The sequence below is a fragment of the Ornithorhynchus anatinus genome, chromosome 13 (assembly GCF_004115215.2).
Source record: "Ornithorhynchus anatinus isolate Pmale09 chromosome 13, mOrnAna1.pri.v4, whole genome shotgun sequence".
NCBI classification, from domain to species: Eukaryota; Metazoa; Chordata; class Mammalia; order Monotremata; family Ornithorhynchidae; genus Ornithorhynchus; species Ornithorhynchus anatinus.
In genome coordinates, this window is record NC_041740.1 from 2,353,250 (window position 1) to 2,370,651 (window position 17,402).

Genomic DNA, 17,402 nt, shown 5'->3' on the forward strand with positions numbered 1-17,402 from the left:
TTCTCTGTGCCTCAGTTCCCTCATCTGTAAAATGGGGATTAAGACTGGGAGCCCCACGTGGGACAACCTGACTCCCCTGTGTCCACCCCAGGGCTTAGAACAGTGCTCTGCACATAGTAAGCGCTTAACAAATACCAACATTATTATTATTATTATTATTATTATTAAATACTAATGAATGAATGAATAGTAAGCACTTAACAAATACCAACATTATTTATAATAACGCGGGCGGTGTTTGTTAAGCGCTTACTCCGTGCCGGGCGCTGGGGGAGAGGTAAGGTGAGAGGTTGACCCAGGTGGGGGCTCACAGGCTTGATCCCCATTTGACAGATGAGGCTACTGAGGCCCAGAGAAGCGACTGGCCCGAAGTCACCCAGCTGACAAAGTGGCCGAGCCGGGATTAGAACCCACGACCTGTGCCTCCCAAGCCCGGGTTCTTGCCTCTAAGCCACACTGCTTGTGCAGAGCGTTGGTGGAGGCTCAGCGGGATCGTCTATCTGGGGCTGGGACTCTAATAATAATAGTAATAATAATGATGCTATCGGGCAAGCGCTTACTACGTGCCAGCCACCGTAGTAAGCGCTGGAGTAGATACAAGTAATTCCGATTAGGACACAGGCCCACGTGGGGCTCACAGTCTCAATCCCCATTTGCAGACGAGGGAACTGAGGCACAGAAGAGTGAAGTGGGCCTGCCCAAAGTCATACAGCAGACAAGTGGCGGAGGCAGGATTAGAACCCGTGACCTCCCGACTCCCAGACCCACCCTCTATCCACTCTGCCGTGCCAGAGTATCCATCGCTTAGTACGGTGTTCCGCACACAGCAAACGCTCAGTAAATACGATTGAATTGTTATCGAGCTCTTATTCCGTGCAGAACACTGTACTAAGCCCTTGGAAGAGCGCGCTATAACAGACACGTTCCCTGCCCACAACAAGCTTAAAGCCTAGAGGAAGAGATGGGCATTAATAAAAAAAAAATTACAGGCTGCTAGAGAATCCATCAATGGTATTTACTGAGCACTTACTCTGTGCAGAGCACCAGACTAAGCATTTGGGAGAGTACGATACAACAGTTGGTAGACATCTTCCTTGTCCACAACGAGCTTCCCTTCTAGATGGGAAGACAGGCATTAATATAAATAAATTAAGGATGACAATCCATCAATGGTATGTATTGAGTGTTTACTTTGTGCAGAGCACTGTACTAAGCACTTGGGAGAGTCCGATACAACAGTTAGCAGATATGTCCCCCACCCACAATGAGCCTTCAGTCTAGATGGGGAGTCAGAAGTTATTATAAATAAATTACAGATATCACTATCAATGGTATTTTTTGAGCGCTTACTAGCATGGCTCGGTGGAAAAGAGCCTGGGCTTCGGACTCAGAGGTCATGAGTTCGACTCCCGGCTCTGCCACTTGTCAGCTGTGTGACTGTGGGCAAGTCGCTTCACTTCTCTGTGCCTCAGTTCCTTCATCTGTAAAATGGGGATTAACTGTGAGCCTCACGTGGGGCAACCTGATGACCCTGTATCTACCCCAGCGCTTAGAACAGTGCTCTGCACATAGTAAGCGCTTAACAAATACCAACATTATTATTTATATTGAGAGCTCTGTACTATTTGGCCGAGAGAGTACAGTAAAACAGTTAGCAGACATGTTCCCCGCCCACAGCAAGCTTCCTGTCTAGAGAACTGAGCAGAACTGGGGCTCTGGGGATAAAGAGGATCTTCGTGCAGTCCTGTTTATTGAGCACTTACCGTGTGCAGAGCACTGTACTAAGCGCTTGGGAGGGGACAGCCGAACAATAAGCAGACGCATTCCCCGCCCACAACAAGCTGGCGCCCTGGGGTTGGGAGAAGGGGACCGTCTAGGAAAATGGCCCAGGAAGGCAAGGGAGTCGGCGACGGATTCGGGGACAAAGGATTCCCGAGTGGCTCGGGTTGAAATTGGAGCTCGGGGCAGGGCTGAGGTGGGACAGTTGGGAAAGAGGGGAAGGCGGTTGTCAGCCACACCTGGGGCAAGTCGGGTGGACAGCCTTCGCGGAAGAACCGTGGCGGGCTAAGGAATACCCTCGGATCCGCGAAGAGCTTCGGAGGGCGAAGGTGGTGTAAATCCGGATCGAAGGGGAGAAACAGGCGGCCAGGAGTTGTGGGTGGGAACCCGAGTCATAGTAGTAATAGTATTTATCCATTAAGCACTTTCTGTGCGTAGAGCACTCTACAGAGCGCTGGGAAAGAGAACACAAGTGGGAAGTGAGACCCGGACCCTATGCCTCGAGGGGCTCGCGATCTGTGAATGTAGGTCGGGGAGGGGACTGGAGCCGGACACAACTGGAAGCAATATAAGGAGAAGCAGTGCGGCTCAGTGGAAAGAGCGCAGGCTTTGGGTTCCAATCCCGGCTCCTCCGCTTGTCTGCTGTGTGACCTCGGGCAACTCTCTGCACCTCAGTTCCCTCATCTGTAAAATGGGGATTAAGACTGTGAATCCCCGATGGGACGTGGACAGTGTCCAACCCGATTATCTTCCACCTACTCCGCCGCTCCGTACCGGGCCTGGCATGCAGTAAGCGCTTAACAAATACCATAAAAAATAAAATGAAACATTAAAGTGACCAGGACAAGGACATATTGCGTAAAATAAAAGCAAAAGTCAATAGGGAGCTGTGGCCAGAGGGGCAGAATTTCAGGCTCTCGGTGATTCAGAGTCCCTGCTGTAGCAAGAGCTACTTGAGGTTATCTGAGGCCTCAAGCTGAGGGTGCTGTTCCCTCTCCCTCCGGGGAGGTGGAAATCAGGATGGGATGGGGGTCTCGTTGTGGGTGCGGAGGGGGAAACCCTCAATCTTGATCCTATCTGGCTACGGGTTCCCTTCTTGCTGGATGCAGTTGGCAACCCATTGCATCCCGGGACCAATAGTTCTCATGGGTCTCATCTTCTGCCTCTTATTCTTGCGAATAATAATAATGATCGTGGTATTTTTTAAAGGCTTACACCGTTCCGAGCGCACAATCTCTGACCCACATGGGGCTCACAGTCTTAATCCCCATTTTACAGATGAGGGAACCGAGGCCCACAGAGGCGAAGGGACTTGCCCAGCGGCCTGCAGCAGACAGGTAGCGGAGCTGGGATCAGAACCCACGTCCTCTGACTCCCCGGCCTGAGTTCTTTCCACACTGCTTCCTTGATTAAAGAATGGGGAGCTCTGGGGTAAAGCAGCCTGCTCCCAAATGCCTCCCTCTGCGAAGTGGGGCTCCTGGGCAACCCAAGAGATTCCCCCTCAGTCGTTTCTCTGGCTCTTGAGTTTATGCAGCCTGTGACTCGAAGGTCAGTAATTCATTTGCGCTCAAACTCAGAGCCCCTTGGTAATTGAGGCGGCCTCCCGATGGGGTGCTTCTCCCTCCGGGCTCTGAGCGGCAGCGTCAACAACAGCAGTGACATTTATTCAGCTCCAACTCTGTGCAGAGCACAGTGTTAGGCTCTGCGGTGCAGGCGGAAGAGTGGAAAGAAGCAGTCCCCGCCCTCACGGCTCCTACGTTCTCACTTCCCGTTCCGATGCTGAACATCTCTGGTGCTTGAAGACAATAAGCGTCACGCGCTCAGCTCCTCACGCTTTTCTCTCCCGAACTTCTTTTCCTCCTCCTTAGTGTCTTTTGGCTAAGAAAACCCCCTCTTCGCCCTTGGGGAGAGGAGTTGGCTTCTGGCTGGCATCTCCTGTAGGCAGCAGGGAAATGAGGAAGATGCAGGGAATTTCACAGGACCGTCACTCCCCGGTGAACGGCCTCGTGCTTAGGAACTTTCCCAAGCTCACAGATCACTGGAGGGAAGTTGGCCTTTTACACCCAGGATGTAAATTGTAACTTCCCGGTGTTTAGGGAGAAAAGCCTTGGGTCAGTCTGGTAGGCCCAGAGTTCGCAGGGGTCCAGGGAGGTGACGGGGTCATGTTTAAGCTGGGGGTTAGAGCTCAGCGCTTTCCCCTGTGCGACCATGAGCAGCGCCTTCCGTTCTCCCTGCCTCAGTTTCCCTCCCTGCAGGAGGCGTTTTGCCAAACCTCTCCCTTGAGCCCCGTGACTTCTGTGTGGGGATATTTGGAGGAAGATTGGGTCATTACTCTCCTGACCCTTGTCCTCGGGGAACCCTCCCCATACCCTCTCTGTTCTCCCCAGTGGTCATTCCGGGTCCAGGAGTTTGGACCTTCGAGTCAAGCTTGGCTTTCGGGGGGTGGGGGGCAGAGGGTAGGTCCTATTTTTACCCACAAAACAGGATGCTCAGGGAAGAGGGCGCCTAAAGAGAATACATTTGGGCCCAGGCTCCAGAGTCTGGAAGCAGGGAGCTGTTTGTTCCAAGAGAGACGCTCACTGCAGTGTTAAGCAGGAGCGGGGGTTCCCCCCGCCACCCTAAGCGAGGCACACAGGGGGCCCCTTCCTCTAAGGCATCGGGCGGTGCCATGACACCCGCCCACCCCACCCCAAGTGTAGACGGTGTCAAAACGCCCACAACCCCGAGACTCTTCCCGTCCCGAGAACCCGGCCACGGACCTCTCTGTCCCCCAGCAGCTGTCCGCCTGTGAAAAAAAACATCTAACGCCTCCGTCGTTGTGTCTCCTCAGCTTCCAGAGACTTGCTGAAGGAATTCCCACAGCCCAAAAACCTTCTCAACAGCGTGATCGGAAGAGCCCTCGGCATCTCCCACGCAAAGGACAAATTGGTTTATGTCCACAGCAATGGACCGAAGAAAAAGGTACGGCGGGGCGGGAGCGAGCCGGCGCCTCCCTTCCCCGACCTCTACGGGATAGAGCTTGCGGGTGGAGGGAGGGTGTCTCTCGGAGGACTCACTGTCAGCGGACGCAGGTCAGCAGGGGATTGGAGGCCCAGCCGGGCTTGGAGAAGGAAAAGGAGAGCGGGCTCTGCCTCAGTACATGGAAACAGGCGGAGAGAGAGAGAGCGAGAGAGGCCGGGCCGGCTCGACCTTATCTGGGGCTGGTGGACAGCCGGGGGTGGGACCTGACACAAAGCCCACTGGGTGCCCAGTCTGGAAGAGAAGCTGGAAGCTCGCTGCGGGCCGGGAACGTGTCTATTTATTGATCTATTGTATTCCCCCCCACCTAAGCAGTTAGCACAGTGCTCTGCACACAGTAAGCGCTCAATAAATGTGAATGAATAAAAAAGAAACAAAGTGCCCCTAAGGAGAAGTGGGCCAGTTTTGTGGCGGGGGAAACTGAGGCTGGGGCGGGCGAGTGCTTCTCTGCCGGTAGCACTAGAAACTAGGAATCAACTCCCTGGACCGTAAACCTTTAGGGGTAGTTACTGAGCACTCACTGTGGTGCAGAGCACTGTTCCAAGCACTGGGGAGAGCATAATATAGCAGAGTCGGTAGGCTCATTACCTGCCCACTGCGAACTTACAGTCTAGAAGGGGAGGTCGACATTATTAGAAATCAATAAATTCTGATTCGGACCTAAGTGCTGTGGGGCCGAGGGAGGGGTGAATGATGCCTCAGTTTCTCCCGCTTTCCTTTGAGGGAAAAAGCTCTGTGTGTTCGGAGATCCAGAGGGTCCCAGGCATCCGTGGGATCCGCTCTCGGGCAGCTCCCACTCATGCCAGGGTCTGGGTCCCCCTCCTCCCCTGCCAGGGGCACCCAAGGGGGCGGGAGGAGTTCCGTCTTGAGCTCCCCTCATCCCTCCACAGAAAGTCACCCTACATATCAAGTGGCCCAAGAGCGTGGAGGTGGAAGGCTATGGCAGCAAGAAGATCGACGCGGAGAGACAGGCCGCAGCCGCCGCGTGCCAGCTCTTTAAGGTGATGACCTCTCCCTGCCCGGCCCTGGTGGTCCCCGGCCGTCCTCGTGATGCGCGGGAGCCTTCGCTTGCTCCCTCATGTGGGCCTCAGACAACTCTGGGAACCTTCCTTCCCTCCCTCCCCGCGACCCGGGCAGTCGGAGCCCCTCGCTCCCGTCAAGCGCCCCGTAACCGTTCCTGCCGCGGCCAGATGTGCCCTGGACCATCCTCCAATTGGCCGCAGAGCCCCTCGGCCCGCCCGGCGGGAGGCAGCGGGCAAACCCGCCCTGCGGGCCGGCCCCATCCCGACACCCTCCTCGGGCCGAGGGCGCCGCGGTCAGCAGCATTTCCCCTACAGGGCTGGGGCCTGCTGGGCCCCCGGAACGAGCTGTTCGACGCGGCCAAGTATCGCACGCTCGCCACCCGCTTCGGCTCGTCGGCCGACAGCTGGTGGCGGCCGGAGCCCACCATGCCGGTCAACTCCTGGAGGCAGCTGAACCCCGAGAGCATCCGGCCGCTGGGGCCCGGGGGTCTGTCCCGCTCCATCGGCCGGGAGGAAGAGGAGGAGGAGGAGGAGGAGCTGGAAGAAGGAACGATCGACGTCACCGACTTCCTGTCCATGACCCAGCAGGATTCTCACACCCCACTCAGGGATGGGAGGTACGGCCCCCGAGGGGACGTGGGGTACGTGGATAATATCGATGATAATAACGATGGCGTTTGTTAGGTGCTTACTGCGTGCCGAGCACTGTTCTAAGCACCGGGGTAGATACAAGGTGATCCCGTTGTCCCACGTGGGGCTCACGGTCTTCATCCCCATTTTCCAGATGAGGTCACTGAGGCACAGAGAAGTCAAGTGACGTGCCCAGAGTCCCACAGCTGATCGGTGGCGGAGCCGGGATTAGAACCCACGACCTCCGACTCCCAAGCCCGGGCTGTTTCCACTAAGCCACGCTGCTTCTCTAGGGGTGACTGGCTACGTCACTGGCCATGACCTGCTTGCGGGGGGCTTCTTTCCTGCTCCCCACGCTGCTCTGGGCCCGAGGGGCAGGTTCCGGAGTTCAGCCATGACCTCGTACAGTGGCTTGGTCTGCAGGGGACCCAGGAAGCACCGTTCAGCTCGGGGTTTGGGGGGAAGGGAGAAAGGCACAGATAGGGTTTCTGTCCTCTTACATCCCGTCCATCCCCCTGCCTCCCTCAGGGCTTTCCCAGACAGTAACTGAAACCCCTCTCCCCTGGGGGAATCAGGCTGTTAGCGAGGAGGGCCACAAGAGAAGTCAGCCCATGAGCCAAGACCAGGACCCCCACCCTTCCGGGGCCCTCTCGCGGAGACGGCCCCGCCGCTCACGGCACCCGATCTGTCCCACTACACCCTTGCAGGGGCGGCTCCTTCGAGATGTGCGACGACGACAGCGCCATCCGGGCGTTGACTCAGTTCCCGCTGCCCAAGAACCTCCTGGCCAAGGTGATCCAGATCGCCACCTCTTCCTCCACCGCCAAGGTGAGCCTCCCCCCAGCCCCGGAGGGAGACGGGCCACGGTGGCTCCTAACACCTGAAACGGCCACAAACGGGGCCGGGAGCCCGGGTCTCCAAGCCCCGGTGGCCGACGTGGGCCTCCCGCCTGCAGACCTGGCTGCCCGGTGCTTGATTCAGCTGGGCCGGACACCTTGGGCCTAACTCTCACGAGCTCCCGCACACCTTCTGCAGGGCACTGGTGGGGAGTTCAAGCTTGAACATCCCCACGGGCTTTCGGGTGACGCGTTGGGCGGATCTGTAATTAACTTTAATTCTGTCTCTCCCTCTGGACTGTAAGCCCCTTGTGGGCGTGGATCACGTCTACTGACTCTATCGCATTGACCTCTCTCAAGTGCTTAGAACAACGGTCTGCGCACAGTAAACTCTCAGAACACTGCTCGGCACACAGTAAGCGCACAGTAAATACCATCCATCGATCGAATGACGTCCCAGAAAGCCCACCTCCCTCCCTGGCTACGTACTTGTCTAAACAGAACCGGCTCCAGTCGATGCAAGAACGAGAGGTTTTAGCTCATAAATCCCCGGGGACTTTCCCGTCTCCTTCCGCTCTCTCCTCACCCAGGCACAGCTCGGATGCCGGGCTGGTGGGCGGGAGCAGGGAGACGTGTAGAGCACAGTGATGCCCATTGCTCCCGGATCCCCTCGGTGACTTCAGGGGTGTGGCGGAGAAGCGGGCCCGGGGGAGCCCCACCCAAACTCCCCACTTCCTCCTACCCACTCCCAGCCACCTTCCCCGTCAGTCCGTCGTATTTATTGAGCGCTTACTGATAGCAAAGCCCTGTGCTGACCGCCCGGGAGAGGACAATATAACAGTATAACAGACCCATTCCCTGCCCACAACCGATTTACAGTCGAGAAGGGGAGACAGACGTTAATATAAATAAGTAAATTCTAACTGTGGACTTCAGTGGGGCTGGGACGGGGGCCGAAGAAAGGAAACGAGTCAGAGCGACGGAGGAGGGATGTGGCAGAAAAGGAAAAAAAGGGCTTAGTCAGGGAAGGCCTCTTGGAGGAGACGTGCCCTCAGTAAGGGTCCGAAGCAGGGGGAGGGTAACGTCGGATATGAGGAGGGAGGGCGTTCCAGGCCAGAGGGAGGATGTGGGCGAGAGATCGGCTGCGAGATAAGCGAGATCGAGGCAGGGTGAGCAGGTTGGTGTTAGAGGAGTGAAGTGAGGGCTGGTTTGGAGTAGGAGAGCAGCGAGGTAGGAGGGGGCAAGGGGATGGAGGGCTTAAAAGCCAATGATGAGGAGTTTCTGTTTCATGCAGAGGCCTACAACAGGACCCCAAACAGGTCTCCAAGGGGCTCCGGCATCCCCGAGCGACCATCCCACGGGGCGCCGGTGACCGGTCAGCGCAGAACTAGTCTCTGTTTTGAAAGGTGGTTCTCAGGGTCCTGCCCGGCTCTGTGTCCCCGAAATGTCTGTGTGTCCCAGACCTCCCTGGTGTGAAGTCTCTGACTTGGGCCCTGCCCGCTTCCCTCCTGCCCCGCTCCCCATCCCCTCCCCCCTCCCGTAGAACCTCATGCAATTCCACACCGTGGGCACCAAGACCAAGCTCTCCACCCTGACCCTCCTCTGGCCCTGCCCCATGACCTTCGTCGCCAAGGGACGCCGCAAAGCCGAGGCGGAGAACAAGGCGGCGGCCCTGGCCTGCAAGAAGCTGAAGGTGAGTTCTTCCATTCATTCAGTTGTATTTACTGAGCGCTTACTGTGCGCAGAGCACTGTACTGAGCACTTGGGAGAGTACAGCATGCTTGGAGAAGCAGCATGGCTCAGTGGAAAGAGCACGGGCTTTGGAGTCAGGGCTCATGAGTTCGAATCCCAGCTCTGCCACTTGTCGGCTGTGTGACTGTGGGCAAGTCACTTAACTTCTCTGTGCCTCAGTTCCCTCATCTGTAAAATGGGGATTAAGACTGTGAGCCCCACGTGGGACAACCTGATTCCCCTATGTCTACCCCAGCGCTTAGAACAGTGCTCGGCACATAGTAAGCGCTTAACAAATACCAACATTATTATTAGTATTACAGTAGAACAACGGACAGAAACACTCTTGCCCACAGCCAGCTTAGAGTCTAGAGGGGTAGTGCCAGCCGGCGGGACCCCGGCCCCTCGGCTCCAGTGGGGGGACCCCATTGTGCCGTGTTACAGCGTGGGTCGCTGTTGCCGGCCCCCAGACCTTTGACTCTATCCCCGGGGGCTCTTGGGTCCACTTGGCTGGACAACCCATCCTGAGGTGGGCGTGCCTTCTCTGCCTCCCGCAATTCAGCCCTGCGGCGCCGAGCCAGAGGGCCCCCAGATCGCGCCGGGGCCGAGTGGGAGTCTTTCATCCCCTTTGACTTTTGCCCCGCTCTCCTGCCAAGGATCGGGTTCCCCTCCCAAGGGACCGTGCTCCGCGAGTGCCCTCTGCGCCCCACCGTCCCTGAGCCAATATGGAGACCGTAGCGGTGCCCCCCCCCCCCCACCCCGTTGCTCCGTCCGAGGAGGCTTCCTCCTGCCGTCATTGCTGGGCGCCACGGGGCACGAAGCGGAGCGGTGGGCTTCGGTCCGCCTCCCCTGGCAGCTGGGGCCTGATGGCGTCTCCGCCCCCTTCCGCCTCCCCCCAGACCCTGGGCCTGGTGGACCGGAACAACGAGCCGCTGACCCACGCGATGTACAACTTGGCGTCCCTGAGGGAGCTGGGCGAGACCCAGCGCCGACCCTGCATCATTCAGGTGCCGGAGCCCATCCTGCGCAAGATGGAGAACTTCCTGAACCACGTAAGCGGGACGGGAGGCCGCGAGGGCTAGGCGACGGGGAGCCGGGGTCCCCGCTTCCCCCACTCTGGGGTTCTCCGTTCCCTCTTCCTCGTGTGAAACGGCCAGGGATGCCAGGACCGGTGCCCACCGGCGGTCCCGTTGTCCCCGGAGAGGGAGGGAAGGGGGAACCAGACGGCCTCCTGCCTCCGGGCCCCGGAACTGTGGGACCGAGAGCGGGCGGAGGGAGGGCGGTCGCCCCCTCACCCTCCTCCCCCCCCCCCCCCCCCCAGTACCCCGTGGACAACTCCTGGATCACCCCAGAGCCACGGCTGCAGAGCAACGACGCCCTGCACCTGAGCAAGGACGCGGGCCCCCCGAGCGACCCCATCACGGGGAAGCCCTACGTGGCGCTGTCGGAGGGCGAGGAGCTGCAGCTGAGCCAGGGCCTGCTGGAGCTGTGGCGGCGGCGGGGGCCGGCCTGGCAGGAGGCCCACCAGCTGCCCGTGGACCCGCACCGGGACGCCATCCTGTCGGCCATCGAGCAGCACCCCGTGGTGGTGATCGCGGGGGACACGGGCTGCGGCAAGACGACGCGCATCCCCCAGCTGCTGCTGGAGCGCTACGTGACCGAGGGCCGGGGCGCCCGCTGCAACGTCATCATCACGCAGCCCCGCCGCATCTCCGCCGTGTCGGTGGCCCAGCGCGTCGGCCACGAGCTGGGGCCCTCCCTGCGCCGCAACGTGGGCTTCCAGGTGCGTCTGGAGAGCAAGCCGCCCGCCCGGGGCGGGGCCCTGCTCTTCTGCACCGTGGGCATCCTGCTGCGCAAGCTGCAGAGCAACCCGGGCCTGGAGGGCGTCAGCCACGTCATCGTGGACGAGGTCCACGAGCGCGACGTCAACACGGACTTCCTGCTGATCCTGCTGAAGGGGCTGCAGCGGCTGAACCCCGGCCTGCGGCTGGTGCTCATGAGCGCCACGGGCGACAACGAACGCTTCGCCCGCTACTTTGGGGGCTGCCCGGTCATCAAGGTGCCCGGCTTCATGTACCCGGTCAAGGAGCACTACCTGGAGGAGATCCTGGCCAAGCTGGGCAAGTACCAGCATCGGCACCGGCACCACGAGGTGAGGGCCGGGTGGGGGGACGCCCCTCTGGGCCGGTCCCCTCGCCCCCAACCCTCCTTCCTCCCTCCCGACCCCCTCCCCGGCACCCCCTTCGGTCCACTGCAGGGGTCTTCTCCTGGACCCAGCGGACCGAGGACCCTCTCCCTCTGAAAGAGGAAGTGGCCGTGACCCTGGGAATAGCGTCTTCTGCTCTTCTTCCCCCACCCCCGTGCCCCGCCCGGCCCCCCTCCCACCCCACCCCCTGCCCAGACCTTGGAAGGGGGAGGGACTCCCGGGCCCGGGACCACAGTTGTCCGTCTCGGTCCTCTCCAGTCCGACGACGAGTGCGCGCTGGACCTGGACCTGATGACCGATCTGGTTCTGCACATCGATGCCCGTGGGCCCCCAGGTGAGCGTCCAACGCTTGAGACGGGGCGGGGGGTGCCCGCCCTCAGGGAGGGAGTCCCGCGGGGGAGGGTGGCCGAGGGGTTAGGCGTGGATTCCTGACGTGACGGATGCGTCCCCCCCGGGCTGACCCGTTGTGCCCGTCTCGCAGGTGGGATCCTGTGCTTCCTCCCGGGCTGGCAGGAGATCAAAGGCGTCCAGCAGCGACTGCAGGAGGCCTTGGGCTCCCAGGAGAGCAAGTACCTGGTCCTGCCCGGTGAGCCCCAGGGGCGGCTGCCACCCTGGCTGAGCTGACCGCCCCCCGGGGGGTGGGGAGGGTGGGCTCGGGAGTAGGGCCACAACTCCAGGCTTGGCAAGCGGGTACTGCATTTTGAAGTCCCTACACTTCTCCCCCGCGCCCCAGTACACGTTCACTCACGCACTCTGTCTCTCTCTGTCTTTTCACCGGGAGCTTGGAGCCCCATCCCTCTGCCGCCAGAAACTGGGAGTCCAGAGAAATGTGGCCTTGGGCAAGTCGCTTCGCTTCTCTGTGCATCTCATCTGCCAAATGGGGATTGAGACTGTGAGCCCCGGGTGGGACAGGGACTGTGTCCAACCCGATTTGCTTATATCTACCTTAGTGCTTAGGACAGTGCCTGGTACATAGTAAGCTCTAAACAAATACCAGAATTATTATTATAAACGCAGCAGACAGCGGCCCTGGGCGGGGATAGCCAGGGCGGGTGGGTGGCCGACTGGGAATTCCTGACCTCCACGTTTAGGCTGTGCTGGTGACCACCCCGCCCCCTTCCCCAGTCTGCTGGCCGTGGGTGGCCTCGGTGAGAGCGAAACGGTGAAACGGGTCCCAGCTTTTGAGTGCGCAGAGGGCAGTGCCGTGCTGGAGATGGGGACCATTCCTTCTAGCCCCGGTCTGTCGTGGAGCCGGGATCGGTCGAGCACGCGAGGGACCTGTGCTCCCTTCACCCCCACACCCTTGAGCTGGCCCCTGCCCGGCCAACTGGTGAGGTGCTCGGAGCCGCTGCACCTGGGTGGGATACCGTGAAGGTTCCTTCCACCGCCCTGGAGAGAACCGTGGAAGGCTTGGGTGGCCTCGGGTCCTGCGACCTCACAACCTGGGATACGTCCCCGGGAGAGCCCAGCTTTGCCGGCTGATAACGATTACGGTATTCGTTCAGCGCTCACTACGTGCCAGGCGCTGTACAAGCGCTGGAGATGAGGCGTGGCCAAGGGGAGGTCGAGGCTAGGAATTGAGACTGGGCAAGAGGGGAGAGCAAAGGGGGCAGCTACGAGCCCGGCCCAGCCTAGCGTCTCCTCTTTTTGAGTGTTCTCACTTCCTGAGTTCCCCTCACCGCCGTAATGAAGTGTGTATGTGTGTGTGTTCTCCCTGCCCCCCGGCAGTGCACTCCAACATCCCCATGATGGATCAGAAGGCCATCTTCCAGCAGCCCCCTGCCGGGGTGCGCAAGATCGTGCTGGCCACCAACATCGCCGAGACCTCCATCACCGTCAACGACATCGTGCACGTGGTGGACAGTGGCCTGCACAAAGAAGAGCGCTACGACCTCAAGACCAAGGTAGCCAAGGGACCCGCCCTGCCCGGGCACGACGTTCCCCACCGGGCCTCTTCCAGCCCCCCCGGGGATCCCCGCCCAGGGAAGGGCAAGCAGGACGAGCCAGAGCGGAGCTCTCGCCGCGACGTCCGGTACGGAAAGGCAGTGGACCTGTTCCGGGAGGACAGGAGAGGATCGGATTCCCTGGCAGTGGCCGGGGCAGGGCAGGATTTGGGAATCTTGGGCTCCAGGCCCCTTGCCCACCTGCTTCGGAGAGCCGTTTCCCTCGAGGAGGTGGAAAGCACAGAATTGGAAATCCCGCATTCCGATCCGCAGGGCCTCAGCCCGTCTTCGGGGAAAGGCCGCTCCGTGTGGAGAGGCCAACCGGGGCCCGGGAGGTAGCCCGGTCCTTGGCTAACACAGCCCTTCCGCTCTTCCGTCCACAGGTGTCCTGCCTGGAGACCGTGTGGGTGTCGCGGGCGAACGTGATCCAGCGCCGGGGGCGGGCCGGACGGTGCCAGTCGGGCTACGCCTACCACCTGTTCCCCCGCAGCCGGCTGGAGAAGATGGCGCCCTTCCAGGTGCCCGAGATCCTGCGCACTCCCCTGGAGAACCTGGTGCTTCAGGCCAAGATCCACATGCCCGAGAAGACGGTGCGTCCGGGGGCCCGTCGGCGGAGGGGCGGCCGGCGGGCCTGCCGGCCGGGAAGCAGGGGGGATGGGGGCGGTCCCCGGGGGGAGAACCCCCTGAAATGGGGGGAGCTTGTAAATGACCAAATCTAAGGCGGGCGATTTACATTTAATCAATTACATTTAATCTAGTGCATTCAATTAGATTTAGTCTAGTCTGGGTGGCAGAGAGGAGGCGAAGCACAGAAGGAATATACCGTACTAAGCACTTGGGAAAGTCCAATGCAACAGAGTTGGTGGACGAGATCCCAACCCTCGAGGACCTTACGGTCGAATTTACTGAGCGCTCGCTGTGTACGGAACACCGTACTAAGGGCTCGGGAGAGTACGAGAGAATGATAGGTCCGCTCTGGAGGCCGGGGTTGAGCTCACTGTGACGGGTCTCGGGGTGGGGGCACCGGTTCCAGGCCGTCGAGTTCCTGTCCAAAGCCGTGGATAGCCCCGACATTAAGGCCGTGGACGAGGCGGTGATCCTGCTGCAGGAGATCGGTGAGTCGCCTTCCCTGCCACCTCCCGGGAGCCCTCTTTCCTTAACCTGGACCTCCGGGACGCCGGCGCCTCGGCCCCTTCGGCGTGGGGAGTCGGAGTCCGCGTGGGCCCGGGGTAGCGGGGCCGGCCCTGACGGAGCGGGGCCTTGCAGGTGTGCTGGACCAGCGGGAGTTCTTGACCACCTTGGGCCAGCGCCTGGCTCACATTTCCACCGACCCGCGCCTGGCCAAGGCCATCGTGCTGGCGGCCATCTTCCGCTGCCTGCACCCGCTGCTGGTCGTCGTCTCCTGCCTCACCCGCGACCCCTTCAGCAGCAGCCTGCAGAACCGGGCCGAGGTGGACAAGGTCAGACCGCCCGGCTCCCTCCCCGCCTCGGGGAATTCTCCCACCCGCCCGCGGGCCTCCCGCCTCGTTTCCGGGACCTCTCCCGGCCCCGGCCCTCCGGATCCCCTCGGAGGCTTGAGGCCTGCGAGCCGCGGGGGCGGACCCCGCTCCGTCTCTGACCCCGTCGCCCCCGCCCTTGCTTCCCGCGGCCCAGGTGAAGGCCCTGCTGAGCCACGACAGCGGCAGCGACCACCTGGCGTTCGTGCGGGCCGTGGCCGGCTGGGAGGAGGTGCTGCGCTGGCAGGACCGCGACTCCAGGGAGAGCTACCTGGAGGAGAACCTGCTGTACGCCCCCAGCCTGCGCTTCATCCACGGTGAGCCCCCCGCCGGCCCCGCCTCGGCCCCGCCTCCCGGGGAGCGGGGACCGGGCCTCACCCCTCCGCCGTCCCCCCTCACAGGCCTCATCAAACAGTTCTCGGAGAACATCTACGAGGCCTTCCTGGTGGGGAAGCCCTCCGACTGCACCCTGCCCTCGGCCCAGTGCAACCAGTACAGCGAGGAGGAGGAGCTGGTGAAGGGCGTGCTCATGGCCGGCCTCTACCCCAACCTCATCCAGGTGGGCGGCCCCGGCCCGGGGGGGCTCTCCGGCAGCACGGGGCATCCCGGGAGGCCTGCACCCCCATCTTCTCCTGGGACTTCGCAACCGGCGGCGGGGCCCCGACCGGGAAGCGTCCGGATTACCCACCCCTGGGGCCTGGGTCTTCCCTCCTCGGCATCCTCCCTCACGCTCCTTCCCTTTCTCCTCCCAGGTGAGGCAGGGGAAGGTGACCCGCCAGGGCAAGTTCAAACCTAATAGTGTCACCTACCGGACCAAAGCTGGCAACATCCTCCTGCACAAGTCGACCATTAACAGGTGGGCCGCCGGGCTGACCCCGGGGGGCGAGGGGTCGACCGGCGGGGCCGGGGGGCAGAGGCGCCAGTTCCCAACCCTCCCTCTCCCCCCAACCCAGAGAGGCGACGCGGCTGCGCAGCCGCTGGCTGACGTACTTCATGGCCGTCAAGTCCAACGGCAGCGTCTTCGTGCGCGACTCATCCCAGGTCCACCCTCTGGCCGTCCTGCTGCTGACGGACGGAGACGTCCACGTCCGAGGTGGGTCCCCGGCCTCCCTCCCTCGCGGCCCCCCCTCCCCGCCTTCCCCCGGCAGAGGCCGCGCCGGGACGACGGGGGGCCGGGCGGGCAGACCGACCGCCCCCCCGGGCTCTCCCGCGACCCCTCCGGGACCCACCTTCCCCCCCCCCCCGCTCCTCTCGCAGACGACGGGCGCCGCGCCACCATCGCCCTGAGCGACAACGACCTGCTGCGGCTGGAGGGCGACTCGCGCACGGTGCAGCTGCTGCGGGAGCTGCGGCGAGCCCTGGGGCGCATGGTGGAGCGGTGCCTGCGCTGCGAGCTGCCCGCCCTCCCCCCCGAGCTGCAGCAGGAGCACGGCCAGCTGCTGGCCCTGCTCGTGGAGCTGCTGCGCGGGCCCTGCGGCAGCTTCGACGTGCGCAAGACGGCCGACGACTGAGCCCCTCCCGCCCTCCCTCCCTTCCCCTTCCCCTCCCCAATCCTTCCCCCCCGGGGCTGTGTACAGAGCGGATCGCAAATGTTTATTTAAATAAAGTTCTATTTATCCCTTGTGAACTCACCGCCTCCTCTCTTCCCCTGCTTCCAGAGATTTCCCTCCTCCTCTTGCCCCGATCGTCCCCATCTCCACCCCGCGGCCCTAACTTGGCCCCCTCTCGCCAATGGTGTCGTCTTAGGGACAAGACTCTTTTGTGACCTTTCAGTTGATCCTCAAGCCCCTGGAGTAATAATTATAAATAATCATGTTGGTATTTGTTAAGCGCTTACTAGGTGCCGAGCACTGTTCTAAGCGCTGGGGTAGATACAAGGTCATCGGGTTGCCCCACGTGAGACTCACGGTCGCCATCCCCGTTTTACGGATGAGGTCACTGAGGCACCGAGAAGTGAAGTGACTCGCCCGAAGTCACACAGCTGACAGGTGACGGAGGCGGGATTAGAACCCATGACCTCTGACCCCTAAACGCATGCTCTTTCCACTGAGCCAAGAATAATAGTAACAACAATAATAATATATGGTATTTATTAAACACTAAAAGAAGTGCTGGGGGAGAGCAAGATATTCTAGTCCCTCACGGGCCTCCCACTCTAAGTAGGAGGGAGAATTGAATCCCCCTCTGCAGATGAGGGAACCGAGGCGCAGAGGAGTTCCGTGACTCGCCCAAGGTCACACAGCGGGTAAGTGGCAGGGCCGGGGATTTGAACCCGGGTCCCCTGACTCCCAGGCTCGTGTTCTTTCCTCTAGGCCACGTCGATTTCCATCTCCAGATTCCCAGGCCTCGTTTGAAACCACGCTCGACAGTCCACCGTGCCCGCGTGGGACTTGCCAGGGTTCGGGGAATCGAAATCCAGCTAGGTCAGGGCTGGACCCTCCCCTCTCCATCCCAGCCCTTCAAGGCTGATGGCAACAAAGACTCGGGCTGAGCCCTTCAGGGATTGTCGCTATCGCTGAATTGCGCATTCCAAGCGCTTAGTCCGGTGCTCTGCACGTAGTAAGCGCTCAATAAATACGATTGAATGAATGAATGAATGAATGCGGGCCTTTGCCCCAGAGACCGACCCAAAGAGAGAAACGACAGGCGGGAGGGTGCGAGCCCCTAGAAAGGACGAAGGAGGGGGTCTTTTCTCTCGTCTTCTTAGCTTGCCCACTTCCTGGGGGCAGTTTAAGGAGGCC

At 60.9% G+C, this 17,402-nt stretch overlaps 1 protein-coding gene across 4 annotated transcripts in view; it reads left to right on the forward strand.

The window, feature by feature from the left end:
* The window catches only part of DHX30 (DExH-box helicase 30), a 34,924-nt gene extending 18,636 nt beyond the window's left edge, over nt 1-16,288 (forward strand). For all 4 annotated transcript variants that reach the window (XM_029077896.2, XM_029077897.2, XM_029077899.1 and 1 more), the window contains 18 exons: nt 4,610-4,740; nt 5,688-5,798; nt 6,135-6,436; nt 7,157-7,277; nt 8,829-8,978; nt 9,916-10,068; nt 10,338-11,168; nt 11,481-11,556; nt 11,704-11,808; nt 12,951-13,126; nt 13,549-13,755; nt 14,199-14,280; nt 14,432-14,625; nt 14,819-14,978; nt 15,063-15,220; nt 15,414-15,517; nt 15,615-15,754; nt 15,919-16,288. In XM_029077896.2, coding sequence (XP_028933729.1) covers nt 4,610-4,740; nt 5,688-5,798; nt 6,135-6,436; nt 7,157-7,277; nt 8,829-8,978; nt 9,916-10,068; nt 10,338-11,168; nt 11,481-11,556; nt 11,704-11,808; nt 12,951-13,126; nt 13,549-13,755; nt 14,199-14,280; nt 14,432-14,625; nt 14,819-14,978; nt 15,063-15,220; nt 15,414-15,517; nt 15,615-15,754; nt 15,919-16,172 — 3,455 coding nt within the window. In that variant the 3' untranslated portion in view covers nt 16,173-16,288. The remainder of the gene's footprint in view (nt 1-4,609; nt 4,741-5,687; nt 5,799-6,134; nt 6,437-7,156; nt 7,278-8,828; nt 8,979-9,915; nt 10,069-10,337; nt 11,169-11,480; nt 11,557-11,703; nt 11,809-12,950; nt 13,127-13,548; nt 13,756-14,198; nt 14,281-14,431; nt 14,626-14,818; nt 14,979-15,062; nt 15,221-15,413; nt 15,518-15,614; nt 15,755-15,918) is intronic.
* Nucleotides 16,289-17,402: the final 1,114 nt, after the last annotated feature.